At 33.7% G+C, this 19,244-nt stretch overlaps 2 protein-coding genes across 4 annotated transcripts in view; one reads left to right on the top strand and one right to left on the bottom strand.

The window, feature by feature from the left end:
- Positions 1-53: 53 nt before the first annotated feature.
- Positions 54-11,184, bottom strand: LOC106142557 (serine/threonine-protein kinase PAK 1). Its single transcript, XM_060945340.1, has 2 exons — positions 10,286-11,184; positions 54-4,427 (listed from the first exon to the last, which is right to left on the bottom strand). Exons 1-2 carry the CDS (start codon positions 10,986-10,988, stop codon positions 3,634-3,636), a joined length of 1,497 nt encoding a protein of 498 aa, XP_060801323.1. The 5' UTR covers positions 10,989-11,184; the 3' UTR covers positions 54-3,633.
- A 5,194-nt stretch (positions 11,185-16,378) lies between these two features.
- The window catches only part of LOC106137368 (axoneme-associated protein mst101(2)), a 134,371-nt gene continuing 131,505 nt past the window's right edge, over positions 16,379-19,244 (top strand). For 2 of the 3 annotated variants that reach the window (XM_013338180.2, XM_013338183.2), the window contains exon 1: positions 16,379-16,588. The gene's annotated coding sequence lies outside the window, so the exon portion shown is untranslated. Of the gene's footprint in view, positions 16,596-19,244 lie in introns of all 3 variants that reach the window. The other variant, XM_013338182.2, reaches the window with a different exon arrangement.

Genomic DNA, 19,244 nt, shown 5'->3' on the forward strand with positions numbered 1-19,244 from the left:
AGAGAAAGCAGATTTAAAAGAAGCTGTTTTGGAGTGAAATAAAAGATGCGTAATAAAGTTTACAAAAATAATTTAATAGGCAAATCTGCAATAATAAAATGTTCAAAAAGTGTCATTGGTGTATATAAACTTACATACTACATACAGCAGTACCTAGCGAATACATTTATATTACACGATTTCGTTGCGTGTGATAACTATGGCTACAGTAGCGTTTCTTAGCATTCAGTTATTTTCATCTGGTAAAATAATTACATAAATATATATATATATATATACACGTCTATATCCCTTTTTATAAAAATAATAAAAAATATGTAGGTAAAAACTCATATCCTTTTTTATAGCAAATGTTCCTTCCTTTATGATCAATCAACGAATTATACAACATCCAGATGTTAGGTATAGAGTTAATGTTACACACATATACAAGTCTATATCCCTTGAAGGGAAGGCAATCTTATTGTATTTTGAATGTATTTCTTGTACTCTACTTTGACATTATTCTTTTATCCAAAAACTAAGAAACGCTGACTTACACTATAATATCTTAGATTTATCGCTTGAGGCACTCGCGGTGGAAAGAAATTTTATAAATGCCTCCAAAGCCTAAATTTATCCTGAATCTACACAAGGAAATGACTGCATTATATACGAAAATAGCATTGCAAACGCGCGGTAAACGCAGCTATAATTAACCTTATAAATTAATGTATTGCTATCTTGCTCACATATAGAAGTTGATGTGAAAAAGATTTAATTAAAGTTTAAAATAAATCGGAATCAATTAGGTTTGGTGCATAAAAACTGGAATAATTGGAATAATTATTCTGATTCCTATGGTACGATGATACTTCTCTTTAGACCAGTCATTGGGAATCATAAATTCATCATAACAAGAGTGATTGGCAGAAAATCTACTTCCAAAATTTGTGGGGGTAGGAAGCTGAATATAATTATCAGATAGGTAATCTGATAATTATATTCATATTCATCTTGCAATTGCGACTTCACGCGACCAAAGGGATAAAATAGGATAAGTAATGTCAAAAGAACAAAATTATTGTCAATCATTATGTATGAGAAAAATTTACACTAGACAATACAATTCATAATACTATGGGAACAAAATGGGTATACAATACTGTCAAAAGTCTGATTCAATACCTCTCTGCCGCAGATGGTCAGCGATGGATGGTCATGAACATTAACAAGTAGGCAAACGCCACTATTTCAGAATTTAGTTTTATACATACATGGTATAATTCTGAACGCGGCGCGCATATAATAACGCATTTTCTTAATAGAAAATCTTATAAAAGTGTATGAAACTAAAAAGTTATCTACAACGCCAATTCTTATCAAGATGCCATTTTATAGTTCCCCTCAGATAATTTCGAGATATTGTTTACTATAACCAATAAGTACATCCTATAAATAGGCAGTTCATTATCTTTCTGCTTGAGGAGGCATAAAATTTGTTTTTAAAAACTACATTATCTCAAATGGCAACATTAATAGTTTTTTTTCCAAGTCTAAATATGTACATATATTATGTTCTAAAAATAATAAACATATTTTATCGATCGTTTCCCTAATGATTTCTTAGAACATTGTCGTCTGCGTCTGCGCACCCAAGGGCGCCGGACGTGAGCCGCTGGCAATTTTATTAACCAAATTACTGTTGTAATCTATATTGTACGTGATACCCGGTTCATTTTGATTGCAAGACACATTCAAAGATTCTGTACTTTTATTACTCATGTTGTTGATTGTATATAAACGGGTTTTTATACAACCACCAATAGAAGTTTCGACTTACAAAACTAATGAGAACCTTTTGAGTCTCTTGAAATAATTTTGGTATTATAAGTGACTTTTGAATAAAGGTCAAAGTAATTTAAATACATCATAAATGTATAAACCGGATCAATGATAACTTTAGATATAAAAACATTGAAACTTATAATTTCGTTTGTTTTTATAGATCATCAATTTGTAGACCTAGTCTTGAGAAGTATCATCATTTAGCAAACGCATGTGTTTTGTTTTACACAATACTTGGGCCTTCCTTGATTGGAAAGAAGAGTTAATTTCGTGAAGGTATTCTAACGTCTTTACTCAAGACGGTCAAAAACAAGAAGTCTTAATACATACGTACAAATATTAGTAAGATACAGTCTTATATTTAGTTAGGCTTACGGCGTTAGTTTATTCTAGCTGGAAATTTTTCAAGATTTTAAAATAAAACTCCATTTGTTTACATTACATTGATCGGGGTTAAAAGGAATGTGATTGAATCATATGACTGTATAGTCTATGGAATTTCAAAATTGTGTAGAAGTTAGAATATAAAAAGAACCGAGACATAAGACTAGTTAAACATTTAATTATGTACATTTTTGGTAAAAACAATTCCACGCACCAAATTTTTTTTTACATAATGTGATAGCAAAACTTTTGGAAAGGCTTTCTCAAGATAAAAAGTAAAATGTTTCCCGCTTTTGTAAATTAAATGGAAACAAATGTACGCTCCAAATACGGGCCACAAAATATCAAAAAATATTTTAGTAAAAAATATGTTGTATGTATTTATTGATGTTACATACATAACATTTATTGATGCTCCCCATTTGTTGGTTAAAAACAAGCAGTTAAAGTATAATTGGAAACCAATTTAACAATTACACGGTATCTTCTAAAACACGCGCTTCGAGTAGCGCGAAGGCCGTTTAAATTCGTTTCAGAATTATATTTGTTTTGTATATTTTTCTTTTGTAAGATCTCAACATTAGACATTTCAATTATAATACTGATCATAATTTATTTGATAATTAATCTTGTTGAAGTTAATACAATATTTCTACGACTTGAATTTTTAATGTCTGGAAAAAAAATTTTGTGATAATATCATTTCGAAGGCTGTTAATTAAATAAATGTACCAAATAACAAGCTGTAATGTTTAAATTGTGGCAATGATGTTACAGAAATGTCCATCAAGTTTTGCTATCTACAAAAAATATCGAATTATACATTTTTTAATTACATAAATGCACAAGCAATCAGCTCTTATGAATTGGACAGAATAACTTAAGTAACTAAAATGTAGACATTGCTTTAGGCAAATGCTTCAATACTATTTACTTTGGAATATATATGGCATTTCAGTATTGTACATGGTTCATAGGCCGTCATACTATATCTTTGTGTGATGTTAAATATCTATACTTAGATAATATAGATATCTGTAGATAACATATCGCGTCGATAAGACTTGTAGCACTATCGCGTGTTGTCAAATCATGTGCTTTATGCTAAATAGAAAAAATAACATAATTACAAACTATCTTCTCTCAAAAATATGCTTCGTGTCTAAAATTAACATAGTACTTAATAGTAAAGTCAATATCAACCTTTTATAAACAAATCCAGAATTTATTTTTTCATTTAAATAAACATTACCAAAATACTTTTTGTAACTTGATCATAGGTATAAAATACCTTTAAATTTACTTGCACAGCAAAATACTACCTATTGTAAAAATTGGCACCTCCGTGAGTTCCCTAAAATTATATAGAAAATCGCGAACAGCTACAAAAGTGGGGGTAAATGGGAATGGGAGAGTTACAGCTCAGTCGTAATTTTTGTGTAGAATCTTTTGCGCGGCCTTTATGAGCGGCGTGAGGGTTCGCAGCTCCATGGCACAATCCAGGAATGGATGCGCCAGCAGGTCGTCGGCCGTGGCACGTTCATCTACGTCTACTTGAAGGCACTTGTCCAAAAAGTCCTGGAAATTAGGGGATAGCTTCTCCCACCTGGGTATCTTGGGGCGCCCGACAGCCGCTATCAAATACAACGCCCTCAAAGGTGTCTCTTTCATGTAAGGAGGTTCACCTTCGATCATCTCGATGGCCATGATCCCTAGGGACCAGACATCAACTTTCTTACCGTACTGCTTCCTTGTGACGACTTCCGGCGCCATCCAGTATGGCGTACCGACCATTGTCTGTCTCTTTTCGTCGCCGACTATATTTGCGCAGAAACCGAAATCGGTTACTTTCACTGTTCCGTCCATGCCGAGCAGAACATTGTCAGATTTGATATCTCTATGAATTGTCCCTTTTGAGTGTAGGAAGGATATGGCTTGCAGCGTTTCCCGGCACACGGCAGCTATTTGTCCTTCTTTCATGACTACTTCTGTTACGACGTCGGTGAGCGAGCCCCCATCAAGCAACTCCATAGCGACCCAGAGATGGTCGTAACTAAGGAAAGCGTCAAGGAAATTGACCAGGTTCTTGTGGTTGAAATCTTTCAGGACATTAATTTCGTTGAGTATAAGCTCCTTTTTGGTCTGTTTAGTTAGGTCTATGTCCTTGATGGCTACCCTGGAATTATCCTTACTATCGATGGCGATGAACACGACACCTGTTGACAAAGTAATTGCATTTTTACAAGAAGTTAAGAAAGATGGGTGGCCAAGTCAGTCTAAAGAAAAAATTGACTTCTTATCAGTTTTGTGGATATTATTGGAAGCAGAGGATTGCAGGATTCCAACATCAGCTTACCCCGCCTTCAGTAAGGCCTATGTCAACTAGGTATGTTCTAAAATAATTATTAAAAGGTAATAAAAATGATAATAAAAATATAGACATTATTAGATGATGTAACAGCTACACAGCTGCAAATTACAATAATAACACTTATAATGTCACCCACTGAAGCATGTGTGTACACAATATAATAAAAATGATAAGCATTATTAATTTTACTTTATAGAGGTGGTAAAACTTTCGAGACTATTGTACGAGTATATTGATATTGACGAGTTTTATCATCACTTAGTCTGAGAGGAACCCTGAGGTGCGCCTATGACTGTGACCCTGGATTGGTTCAGACAGGCAACTGGTTCAAACTGTAATATGTGGCCAACAGTCCTACTGAGTTAAGTTTACTCAGTCTGACTTGTTGTTGGAACATATTTTGTTTAAATGATACCTTAAGTGCACTAGTGGTATCTTAAAAATCTGCTAACACAATTATGGTGTGAGGCTGTCCACATTGGTAGTTAGTAGTTGTTAAAATGAAGTGTTTCATTTATGACAAAATAAACATGTTGTATAGTATATTTTGCTGTTATACCAACGTCATTAATCCATAATTGTTAACATGCAGGACAAAATATTTATAAAAATAAATATAGGTAGATTAGGCAAACATAAGGCAGACTTATCACACTGAAATTTTTGTAGTATAGCAAATGATTTATATGAGGCCAATTTGCTTGAAAAGAATGTTTCAAGAAAATTGGCCCTGTTTACCCCGCAACAGATATAGACGTGACTGTATGTGAAATGAAAATGAAAAATGTTTTATTCAGTACAAAAAATACAGAGTTTTCTACAACAGTTGCACTGACCGTCACACTAGGATTCCCTATGTCGTGGCGACCAGTGTCTTCCCCTTAAATTTATTAAACAATTTTAATTTGTGTTTTTTGTGGATGAGAGCGTACGTTAAATAGTAATTGTAAAGTATTCTTACATATAATTGTAATAAATAAATAAATAAACACAATAAATATAAATATATACATTAGAAATACATGTAATACATATATACATAACAACATGCAAATATTTAAAATATATATTATATATATTAAACATATGTTTTATACATTATATATATTATACATAAAATATATATATATATATATTTTTTTTTTTTTTTTTTTTTTTTTTTTTTTTTTTTTTAATGCATAATTTCATATGACATTAAGTAACAAGTTCTCCGTCTCATTGTAGTTTTTAGTCATTAACCACTTGCATACAGTACGTCTACATCTTAATTTAGTCATTTTGACAATGGTCTTATCCACCCTGTAAATTTTCTTATATAGGTATGGACCCATAAATTTGAATGACCTACGCGCGAAGACTGTTTTGATTTTTGGATAGTCCCATCTGTAACCTCTATAGAATTTTCTTGCTAATTTCATGGCATTTTTGTGAAAACGTAGAATAGTTGCTGATATATACAATTGACGCACGCTAAGGAGCTGACGCTCTGAATAAAGTTTTTTAGTTGGGTATCTTCTGGGACGACTATATGCTATTTTTAGAATGGCTCGTTGAGCTCTTTCTAGTTTTAATATAAAAGTTTTTGGAGCTCCACCCCATACCACTATACAGTAGCAGATTACTGATTGACATAAACTCAAATATATTAGTTTAATAATATCATGGTCAGCAACAGATCTTAACCTTTTAAATATATGCATGAGTTTTTTTAGACGTTTAGAAACTGCTTCAACCTGTGCAGACCAATTAAATTTATCATCAATGATAACTCCTAAGTATCTGATCGTTTTAACCTCCTCAAGATTCTCACATTGACATTCTTGTTGGCAACTATGAAGACGAAGTTTTAGAGATTTATTTGGACCTGTTCTGTTACTAATTTTGAATGAGACAACTTTAGTTTTACCAACATTTGCACTCAAAAGGTTACTTTGCAGCCATACATGTACATCCTGAAGCCCTCTCTGAGCTACAGTATGGACCCGGTCCCATGATTCGTCATGATAGACGATTGCGGTGTCATCAGCATATGTAAAAATTTTTGCATTTGTCATTTTCATGGAACACAGGTCGTTTATGTAAACGAGAAAGAGTGTAGGACCCAAAACGCTGCCCTGCGGCACTCCGAACCTAATGTCAGCATAGTTACTACAGCAGCCCTCTAAGGAGATTCTCTGTTTACGTTCAGAAAGGTATGAGCGGAACCACTCTAGAGCAATCCCTCTTATGCCAAGTTTTTCTAGCTTGCAGAGGAGTATTGGCCGAGAAACAGTATCAAAAGCTTTAGCAAAATCCAGAAAGACACCGACGCATTTTTGTCCCTCACCGATTTTTTCAATGGTATGTGTAACCAAATCAGTTACTGCATCCTCCGTGGATTTGCCTGAACGAAAGCCGTACTGGTTCTCGGCCAACAGTCCCCCTGCCTCCAAGTAGCTTAAGAGTCTCGAATTAACCACTTTCTCAATAATTTTCGACAGTGCGCTTAGCAGAGATATGGGTCTATAGTTCTCCGGTAGTAGAAGATCTCCAGACTTAAATATAGGAACAACATTTGCAACCTTTAATTCAGAGGGAACAGTACCCGACAACAAGCTTAAGTTACAGATATGCGCAATTGGATTTGCTACGAATTTCTTGGCTTTTTTAAATATATTGTTGCTAAGATTGTCATGTCCGGTTGCTGAACTAGATTTAAGCGATGTGATCAATTTAGTTACCTCTATTTCATTTGTAGGTGTCATAAATAATGAATGGGGGGTTGTTGAATCGGTTTTAGATTTAAATTTTTTAGCTAGGTCTATTTCAGTTTGTCCGCTTTTATCTAGAATATTATTTGCAAGTTTTTCCCCTATAGAACTAAAATAATCATTAACTACATTCAAGGATTCAAAGGAGTCACGTTTAATTTGAAGTAGTTTTTCACTTTTATTTTTTGTAGTTTTAATATGACATATAGATTTAACTGAGTCCCATAATTTTTTAATATCTGTTTTATTTTCTAAAATTTTTGCTTTGTCATGTTCGGTTTTTAAATTTTGAAGTATATTGTTGCAATAATTCCTATAGGATTTATAATGGTTTAGTAGATCAGAGTCATCAGGAAATTTTTTTGTTTTCATATGAAGTTCATCTCGACGTCTAATACATTTTAATAAACCCGGAGTAATCCATTTTTTACGTATAACATTACGACTAGTAATTTTTCGTGTTGTTTTATGTTTTTCAAGAGCACTGTTCATGACATTCAAAAAGTAATTTATAGCCTCTTTAGGGTCATTAATCTGGTAAAAATCAGTCCAATCAACGTCTTTGATGGTATTTAGAAGAGCATCGAAATCTATTTTAGTGCTTTTGTAGCTGTGATCTTCGTGTTCTAAAGATGTGTTAAGACTACATAATACAGTGCTATGATCAGTAATATCGGCGTGGCAAACCACAGTAGTAGAGGAAAACGTTGATTTAATCATGCAGTGATCTAGATTTCTGTGTTCTCTCGTTCGGTAATTATGTCCAGGAGTATAACCGTAATGTGCTAATATATTTAGATATTCATCCGTCGCGTCATTATATTTGTCTTTAAGTAAATTAATATTGATATCGCCTAATAGAATAGAATGAGGTTTAGTATAAGATTTTAGAATTTTCTCTAGAGACCTATAAAAGTTTTTAGTACTTCGAAAAGACGGTGACCGATAGATGGCTATCACCGAGTAAATTTGTTCAATTTGCAGTACTAAACAGTTGGCATCCTGAAACGGTGGTTCTGATCAAGACCTGTTCTAGAATAAATAACTATACCGTCGTTTTGATTTATAAAACACTTTGAATGATTGCAGTCATATCCCTCTAAAGATATTTTGTTAGAAAAATCATTAATCCTGCATTCTGTTAGCACTATCAGATCCGGTTTAAATTTCAAACGATGTAAAAGTAGTGTTAATTTATCATAATTTTTATTAATACTCCGTATGTTTTGAGATAATATGGTAAATTTCCGTGCGCTGGTGCCTAATAAATGTTGTCTACATAAGTCGGGATCATATAATTCGACGCTAGTGACCAGATTTGTATTATCTATATCATTTAAAATATTTATTCTGCTATCCATAATAAAGATGCATAAAAATATAATGTGTTCCGAGGCAATGTTCCATAAGATGAAAAGGTAAAGGAATTTTTATAGCCATTAAAATACCATTGATTCTTATGTGATTTGTGAAAAACACCAATTTTAAGTACAAGTCATATACTATAGAACAAAAATTACATAACTGACGAAGTTTTGGCACTGCTTTACATTGAAGTTCAGCGTCAATAACGGAGGTAATTATAACGAAATATCGATTATAGGTCTTAAAAACATGCAAGAAAATCATAAGTATATAATATGTAATAGTAGATATTATTAATATATCAATAAATTTAATATGTAATAGTAGATATTATTAATGTATGTAAGATGTCAACATATTATTATGGTGAGGGAAAACAGAGTGATCTTAAGTTATACATCATCATCATGGCATTGTTTCTTCTAACGCTCTTGCTTCTCTGACAAGAAGCCTGGAGGGTGCCTGTTAACGTGATCCTGGAGAAGGTTCAGGTTTCTATATGAATCATATGACATTAGTGATGGTAGCATTCTCACTTTTTGGAAGAAGAGCCCACGGTCTCCTTATTTGTTTATTTAAAATTTTATTGCACAAAAAAATGTACAAAAGGCGGACTTAATGCCATTTGGCATTTTATACCAGTCAACCAGCTGACCAAATTAAAAAAAAAATAAGTTAGTGGTGCGATAAAGTGCACATGCATACTGAAAAATACATACATTACAAAAAAATGCATGTCTATCTGTTATTATGATCCTGCCACCCAGCGTGGCATGCGCTAGGCTGTTTTTATCGCGCGAAAAACATACGCTGTTTCGATTTTTTTTCTATGAAATTGCGGCACACCGCGCGTCGCGGCTGGATTGGGAAGTAAGATTTTTACATGAATCAATTTAATTGAGTGCTTTAACTGTTCAACTTCAATAATTTTCACACATTTGCTAAGATTATTTTTTTTCAAGAAATGCTAAGACAAGTTGGTTTTCTAAATAATTGTTTCACTCTTGGCATCTCTAACAATAGTCATTAGTAAGTTTAGAGGCCTTTGCCCTGAGAATTAGCAAGCAAGTGATAATTAAAGGGCAATGGTGGTTTGTCTATGGCATACTGTATTATATATCAGTTTCATTAACATGTTATCAATAATATCTATATCAATAAAAGGGTCAAAGAATACAGTCTATTTATTTATGGAAACATCAATTATATAATTGGATATTTTATAAATAATTAATCCAATTATTTTGAAAATAACAAATTTTCAGGCCTAAAATAGATAGCAAAGAGATCATTTGGCGCTTTGAACTTGGTATTAAGTGGAAACACTTTTATCTTTACTTTCACTGACAGCTACACATTCTCTAATCTTTGGTTGTTACAAACAGCCTGCCCTCTATGTTTACCATGGATGCTAGTAGACAAGTAGGTGATTGACAAAAACATTTATAACTTCTTTAAGATCCTGGTGTGTAAAATAGATATACCTATGTGTTGTTAAGAGGATCCTTGGCTTTGAAGTTTTGGCGACAGTTAAGTAAGGCATTGCAAATACATAGATATAGAGTAAAGGGCACAAAATATAAATTACCTGAAGCACCAGCCCCCAGCTCTTTTACCCTCTCAAACCTCAGGTATGGGTCGTCCTTATTACAAATCCTTTTTAGTTCCTCGTAGACCTCCTCATCAGTTAATGTTGACCGAATATCTTTCTTCCTCATAATGGGACTTTCCTCAGGTTCATCTCCAATGAGAGTAAGGTCTTCCAGAACTGCCGTCAAGTCTACTGCAGGGTCCTTTTTCTTTAAATTATTTGTTATAGGAGTTGCAGGCATAGTCTGCCTCTGTGAGTAATTTTCAGTTGGCACTACAATATCCTCTTCACTACTCTGGCCTAAGGATAGGTCAGAATCTTGACTTTGGTGAGCATTTTTATGGTCTACAAGTTTCTTCATCTCCATGTCTTCTTGGGTGATCGCTTCAGGCGTGACAAAAGGTTTGAATGGCTCATCCTGAGCTTTCTCCTTTTGCATCTGGTACATGTGGAATATGACGGCTTTGATAGCCGCGTCTGGATTTTCATTTTGCTCAGCGGGCGTAATCTGGGCATTCAGGACTCGCAGCCAAGGTGTGGGCAAGCCCTCAAGCATGCCTGTCTCTGAGTTTTTGCTCACATGAATGTGTCGTTTCACATTTGTTGGCATCCCTATCTCCGCAACTCGCTCCGATTCTCGGTGGTGATTCTTCTTCGAGAACAACTTCCCAAACACTCCGCGGTTGGAGCGCCCACTCATCTTGACTAGTTTCTATAACTTTCGTTCACAAACACTAGGCCATGACACTACGATAATGAGATCACAACACTACATCTCTTCCGAAACAGTCAATAAACAAGGTATACTAGTTTTCGTATTAATAGGAGTGGTCTAGGTTTCTAATCAGGGACGGACATAAAAGCAGCAGGCAGGCACTTACTATATCATCTGTCAAATTTTGATAGCTAGAAAAAAAAAAGTATATTCAGTCCAGTTCGATTCACGCAATATTTCATAAAAGTATTCATAGTTGAAAAATCTTTGATACATAAAAAACTAAAATTGCCTTATTACATAAACTTATGTGTTTGATAATTTCATTTTAAATTAAAAATGTCAGATATGTATGAAATAAATTAAGTATTATAAAAAATATTTTAACTACTGTGTGAATATCAGAAGCGTGAAAAGAATCGTGATATTTTTCATGTTTGGCACACTGGAATTTTTGGTGATTCATCCAAGACTTTATCGACACTGTCTTCGAGATCATTAAAAAAGAAATGATTAACAAATTACTTAGGAATAAATTAATGATCTATGTAGTAAACCTGTTTAAATTAACTTTCTAAATTAATTTTGTTGCAAAGTGGGTATATCTTTACTACTAAATAAAATTTTGCGGGGCGATATGTTTGCATAACAAATAAACAGTTTCATAACTTACAATAAATCACGCCTCTTTCCTAGGAGGGTAGGTAGAGACTTCATCTTACCACTTGCCACGATCCCGTGTGCGTGTAGGATTTTTTTCATTACGCACTTTGTATTCATAGTTTAGCGCCTCAACAAGTATTAAGAGCAATTACCTTTACTTGCTTAGGTTAGGTTGCTCAAATAAATGTCGAAGGTTTATGATTGCATTGTGCATTGAGTACTTATTTAATGGATAAGCAAGTGATAAGTTAAAGTAAGTAAAGTTAAGTCTTAAATATAGGTATGATAGCTTTTTACCACAGTTGACCAGATTTTACGGTTTGTCGACTTAGAGTAACTCTGTAACTATATAACACTAGCTGTGCCCGCGACTTCGTCCGCGTGGAATAGTTATTTTGGGCATCATATTTATTTTTGCAAACATCCTCCTCGGCTTTATCAACGGTCACGCGTATTAGAAAGAACGCTGGTTCGCCGTATTAAATGTTTCGCTGCAAATTGCTTATAACGACTATATCTCAAAACCTATTCGTCTGATTTATATACTGTAAATGGCAATTTTAGTCTACATGAAAAGCCGAAAGTAGTAAACATATTTATTTGGATAAGGATTAATACTGAATTAAAGAAAATTGGTTTCAAAATAACTTATGTTTATAATGAAAAAATAATCTTAAAAAATGAACATAAAAGTGGTTATTGTAAGTAAACCTTAAGAGATAGATATATGCTCTCGCGGACTTTTTTGTGGCAAAAAATGAGTACTTCACATCTTTAGTACATTGTTTTACTATATCTTTGTTGGTTTGCGCAGCGTTCGCGCGGAAAGCTCGCAGATGGCCGACTCATTCAACTTTCACCTGCATTGTTGACGTTTCCCGTAGGAAATCCGGGATAAAATGTAGCCTATAGCCTTCCTCGATAAATAGACTATCTAACAGTGAAATAATTATTCAAATCGGTTCAGTAGTTTCTGAGATTAGCGCGTTTAAACAAACAAACAAACAAACAAAACAAACTCTTCAGCTTTATAATATTAGTATAGATAAAAACGTTATTGGTAAAAAATATATGTATGTCAGCGAAAGTAAAGTAATAAAATCTGAATAAATATAAAATTATTTTAAAAACACATCCGTGACCGATTATTTACATAATAAGTATGATTTTATTGAGCGTTCTTTACTTTTTATTTAGAGGTAGATGAATTGTATTTCGTCATATGAAATGCTTGCACAGAAGTGCATCTGTTTTGCATCATTCCGTTTCTAATAAACGATTTTCGACCACGTGGCCTTACCAAAGCAATCAGTTTAAGTTGTCTAATTTGTTTATTATAAAATTTCTTGACTTACACGGAAGTAACTTTATTTGCGCTGGATATCATCCTTACCTCATGAAAGTAAGAGTGATTTTTCAACAAGTTTTTAGAAAAACACTAAACCGTATGCAAGTACATTTATAGGGTTGTTTTGAGTTTTATTTGTGATAAAATAAATAGGTAGGGTTTGACCGGGAAAGTGATGGGTGGGATAGATCGATCGTTTTTGACACGTTATGCCATAGTACAGAAATATATATCGCTCAGTAAGTATCTAGGTATTGAATAGATGGTTCCAATTTCAAAAAGTGGCGGGAAGGAAATTTTTCATACTTAGTTGTTTTCACTTAGGATGTAAATTTTGAATGATAGACCGGTAAAAATTGTAGGTAGGTACTTACTTACGTAGGTACGTACTTAGTAGATGCAAGTTTTCATGTGGTAGTAGCAAAACATAGTGTATGCCAGGTTCTTCCCGTACAAATTGTTAAAGTCATTCAAAGGAAAAGCTTATAAACTTAGGATTATTCTTTAACCCTTTCCACGCCAAGAGTTTTCGTCAAAAACGTTCACCACACGCCACGGCAATAAACGTGGTTGATTTACTAGTGTTGACAATATTGAGTATCGATATTATTAATTTGTATTAAATAAATCATTATAAAACAGTTATATTTTAAGTTCATGGGTTTTATTTTATTATTGTTACTCCTTGAAACATTTTAAAATGTATTGAAATCTCAGTGGCGTATTAATACAGCGAAAAAACGCACAAGTAATCATGATAATTAATTGCATCACTACGTGTCTGATAAATCAGACAGTGGCGTACGCTTAATATGAATTTTTAACGAGTGTTAGTGATGTGTCAACTTCCGGTCATAAACTTCGATACCTTACGAAAGATATACTTTTAACTTATTGATTTAATTAATTAAATGATGGAGACAATTATTATTTTACTAATATTGATGATCGTATTATTATTATTTAAAAATCCTTCAATCAGGTTATTTTTATTTTAAAGACAAAAACCGATTGAATAATGTAAAAATTTTACCTACCCTACATGACTAACTTGAATCATCTGAAAGTGTAATTTTTCGTTTCGTCGTCTCAATTGTGTTTTACTTACAATTGCCATGGCTAAAGGTAAATCCTAATCAACTCCTTTGCAGTGGTCATATTTCAATAAATATTAATTTGCAATTATAATAAATCTACACAGCAACGCAGAGATGATAACCCAGAAAATAACATGACAGGGTACTTCCATAATTTATCGATACCTCCTACCCTCATTGTACAGCACGAAATAAATAGTTCTAGAAACATCTAACGCCTCTGACGTCACTTCCGCGTCTTATATATCAGTCGTTGGCGTACGAGACAGATGCATGATCGTGTCGCTATAGTGTTGTGACATACCATGCAATTTACTGAGTTCGATGCAAAACATCATTTGAAAATAAATGCATTTTCTGTGCTAAAACTTGGTAAAATTACGACACACTAAAAAGTTTTATGGCCAAAACAAAAACCTGTAATATTTTTAATTTCTTAGACGTTTCTTTTGAGAGTTCCAGATTTCTGGTTTAAGTAGTAACATTGTAATGTAACATCACTAATGTCTGATATATAAGACATTGGCGCTGAGGGTTCAAATAAAAAAAAAAGTCAGAATCTCTGATAAACATGGTTTTGTTTTTGATAATTTATTATTCAAATAACATTATAATAAATCGTGAAATTGTTATTTTTGATTAACTAAAGTATGAACTGTCTAAAAATGTTATGCATATGTCGTCAGGTACTATAAAGATAAGAAAAAATACAGCTAAATTGGTAAGATTTATTTGACTGATATATCAGACTTTGGCGGCGAGGGCACGAAACTTAAACGTCTGATATATCAGACTTTGGCGCTGAAAAGGTTAAGGCGAACGGCCTAGCATCCAGCCAGCCGCTATCCGAATTTTAATTCCTCCATCATTAAGTCATCCAGCTGAACGTCGCATTTCAGTCCCGTCATGAGACTGTTAGCTCTGTCTACCTCGTAAAGACCTGATATGTCTATGTCTGCATGTACATATTTATAAAAACTTAGCAACAATAGGTGAATGTATTCATGTGTTATTGATAAGTGGTCGCTAATTGACTAGCTAATCTTGGATCATGACAATGTAAATTTGAATTGTTGAACATCTCCGTTATGGATACCGATATAACAGCATCGTTTAAATTGAGATTGTTAACGGGTCTTAATTTGTGGTTTATATAAAAAAAAAAATAAGAACTAACACCACCATTAACTGACTTAGAGTTAAGTAACTAGTATTTCAATTAGAATTAAAAGATATTCAATCAAAGGGCAAATTGTAACAGAGAAAAAACAAAAGTGTCAATAGCGTTATTGACACTTTTGCATTTTATACAGCGAAGAGTTTATAGGAAAAATTCTTAGAATCTGAGAATTTTTAAATCTAAGACTTAGATGATAGTGATAATTCAAACTGTTATAGGCGTGCATGACTTTTGGGATTATTTTCTGAGGTGATGGGCTAGCAATTGGCTCTATATATTTAGTTTCGAATCTTGTGACAATTGTGTGTGTTAGGGATGAAGACGTGTTATTTTTTATGGCCATCGATTTATCGATAAACAGATAAAAATACGACCGGAACATCCCTATTTCTTCCAGTGCGAAGAAAATAGTTAAGGCGAAGCTTACCAGGCGATAGGATAGTAAACAATTCTTTCTCGCACGCTGATGTTATTTTTAGGTCAATAGCTTTTGAATTCGCTCATCGGCTTAGTTGTACCAATGAAAATGTCTGGCGTTATGCAGGAGGCAGCCACGTGATAGGGAACATGTATTTACAAGCTATAATATAAATACAAGCATACAATATCTGATTTTGACTATGCCTTAAATCCTTGCGATTTAAGGCATAGTCAAAATCATATTTAATGATTCACCCAGTGGCTTTTTTAAATCTATTAAACGGGTTCGTTTGTTTCGTTCGTTAAACATCTACATTCGACAGAATATCTTGAATTTGCGCTATTATAAAGAAAAGTTTCATGGAACTGAAACTCCAATTACAAATCTTTTCTCTTTAGCGTGGATGGTCCTTGTCAGTCAGATCATAATGATCGCAAAGATAATGAACAAGGTGTTTTGACGTCTTGGCAGGAGTGGTATAATGTAGAAGATAAATTCTTATTACACTATTCGTTTTAAGACTAAGGCAGTCTTAATATCGAATAGTCTAATAAAGGAATTATTATGTAAAGCTTCATGTTTTTTTATATGCTTCACTACAGCATGCATACGTCTTTGCCTCGTCACTAGCTGGGCGGCCGCACGCCGCCCACTGAAATTTGAAATTCGAATCAGTCTCGACGTCCACTCCGCGCGGTCCGCCTGTCGTTTACCGCAAACAAACTTTATTAACTAACTAACCCATAACAATAACATTCGAATTTCAAAAGTGTTTTTTTTCTTTCTTGAGCGGCAAACGACGTAACGCGAGTTGTGTTTCTGTGGTGTTATTTTTGGAGTATTTAAAGGATTTAACAAGGATTCTTTAATTAGAAGGTGAATGGTGAATATTTATTTATTATTATTTAGATTTCTGTAGGTAAATAATTATATTTAACTATGGCAATACTTGCTGGCGATCCAAAATTGGTAAATATGTAAATATAAGCCGGTACCTACTTTATTATGAGTACGTCGGTCCAATCGTCCACCGAAGCTCTGATAACTAAAAAGGAACTTTTTTTGTATGTATCTCTTCCGAGCTTGGCCGTGGTCAAGATGCAAAGGCCTAGTTAAACTGGATTAATTAAATGATAGTATTATGATTCCTTTACCTAGATAGATTTTTATTTCAATTGACTGACTTTTACTTTTTGAATAAAGGCACACAATAACAAAGACTACTTATAACTAGCATGGAAAATTGCAGGAGATGAATGTGCTTATTCCCTTACTCGCCTTTTGCGATATTCACACGTACTTAAGAGATAGAGCGGTCCTATTCTAAAGTTCTTATAACCAAGGCTATAAAGCTAGTATTTATCAACAAAATATTAGTGAATTCGAATAGCAAAATTGAATTATCTACATACTTATGATAATCATATTCATGACATTCTTAAATTCCGCTATCTATAGCTTTTTGCAAATGTTAAATTAGCGATGTCCTACATATTTCACCTACTATAAGTATCAATATACCTACATTCTATGTCATTTAAACAGTAACTTCGAAACATAGAAAGATGTAATCCCATTAAAAATGTAATTAACTTATAACACCCTTCTGTTTTATTGGGGTTAAAAACAATTAGGTACAAATTGAACACACAGCTGACATCACTAAGCAGATTTCGCTGAAAATCGGGCTAATATTTGGAGTAATTACACCATTAAAATTTTATTTTAAAAAATTTAAATACTTAGTGAATAAAACGAAATAACTGAATAAAGCCAAACAGCTGAACGTGACCTATCAGTCTTTTGGCTCTCTCTACCCCGCAAGGGATATAGATGCGATCTTATATATATACATACATATGATCACGTCTATATCCCTTACGGGGTAGACAGAGCCAACAGTCTTGAAAAGACTGATTCTTCTCGTTCAGCTGTTTGGCTTAATGATAGAATTGAGATTCAAATAGTGACAGGTTGCTAGCCCATCGCCTAAAAGAAGAAATATATATATTTATATGTAAGTGAATAGTGGTTACAATTAATACTGTCTGGAGCCAACTTTTAAGCAAAAATGTGCTTTAAGGTTGCAACACCAAAGCTTTCAGGAGCGTTTAGGGGTGGGCAAACTTAATAATGGGTATCGCGTGACTACAAATGGGGTTTTTACCCATTTCAAATTTAGTGATGTAGCGCGCCCCTTTTTCCTGACATCGATATTTCACGATTTAACAATACTTTTACTGCGATATACTTACATTCGTATTTAAAGGGGTGGGATAGCTCACGTATATTATTTGACATCAGTTGATTTAGAGAGGCATACACAGAATCGGATTAATATTATTATTCCATCTCTTTCGATTATTGATTTAAAAATAAAATTGAGGATAAGATAGAAAAGCGGACCCAAGGCTCCCAAGCATAGAGACTGAATCCGTAGCAATAAACAAGATTAGTGTGTCAAAATACAAAAGTAAATTCAGTGATGACACCTAGATGCCTTACAACTGTAATTAATATAAAAAATGTGCCGTGTGGTTCCCGGTACCAATAAAAAAGAAGAATAGGAACACTCCTTCTCTTTCCCATGGATGTTGTTAAAGGCGACTAAGGGATAGGCTTATAAACTTGGGTTTCTTTTCATAGGCGATGGGCTAGCATCGTGTAGTGACACGATGCAAATAGTGATTTAAATCTCAATTCTACCATCTAGCCAAAAAGCTGAACGTGTCCTATCAGTTTTTTTAAGACTGTTCGCTCTGTCTACCCCGCAAGGGATATAGACGTGACTATATGTATGTACCTATGTAATTAATAAAACATACAATTGAAAAAATAATTACATCTGGCATTATTCGAACTACCGTACTTCGTACCAAAAGATGCCACCCGGAAAATTCGTGCATATTTTGGGCATTATTCCCAAACGATTTTAAACCTTATTCGATTATAATAAAGCGTTGAAAAAATGAATTTTATCATAGGTAAAAGTGAGTAGATTTTGTTAAGATGCGGCTTGTACACTATGGAGTCAGTTTAACGATGCATTCGCGATGAGAAAGTTGTTCAGTTAAAACATTAGAAAGACAGTAGGCAATGAGTTAATTCAACGGATTATTATTATATTGAGAATGGAGAGATTTGCTGGTAAGTTTAATTTTACTTTTGTCTATAGAAAAATGATTGGATGGAATTTCTTTACATGAATTGCTTTACCTATAGTATAAAGCCTAATCACATCTATACTAATATTATAAATGCGAAAGTTTGTGAGTACCTAGGTATGTCAGTGTGGATATTTGTTACTCTTTCACGCAAAAACTACTGAACCGATTACGATGAAATTTGGTATGTAGGTAGCTGAAGACCCAGAATAACATAAATGCTACTTTTTATCCCGGGGTTCCCGCAGGAATGATTTCACGCGGACGACGTCGCGGGCGGAATCTTTTGTTTTCATTGTTCAGCTATTTGGCTTAATGATAGAATTGAGATTCAAATAGTGACAGGTTGCAAGCCCATCGCCTTAAAA

The sequence above is a fragment of the Amyelois transitella genome, chromosome 8 (assembly GCF_032362555.1).
Source record: "Amyelois transitella isolate CPQ chromosome 8, ilAmyTran1.1, whole genome shotgun sequence".
Taxonomy (NCBI): domain Eukaryota; kingdom Metazoa; phylum Arthropoda; class Insecta; order Lepidoptera; family Pyralidae; genus Amyelois; species Amyelois transitella.

Bases quoted from the DNA above. Each gene is read 5' to 3' on its own strand.
- LOC106142557 (XM_060945340.1), bottom strand. From the start codon at position 10,988: ATGAGTGGGCGCTCCAACCGCGGAGTGTTTGGGAAGTTGTTCTCGAAG. The intron at 4,428-10,285 runs GTAATTTATATT...CTTTGTCAACAG, and splicing joins GCTGGGGGCTGGTGCTTCAG to GTGTCGTGTTCATCGCCATC.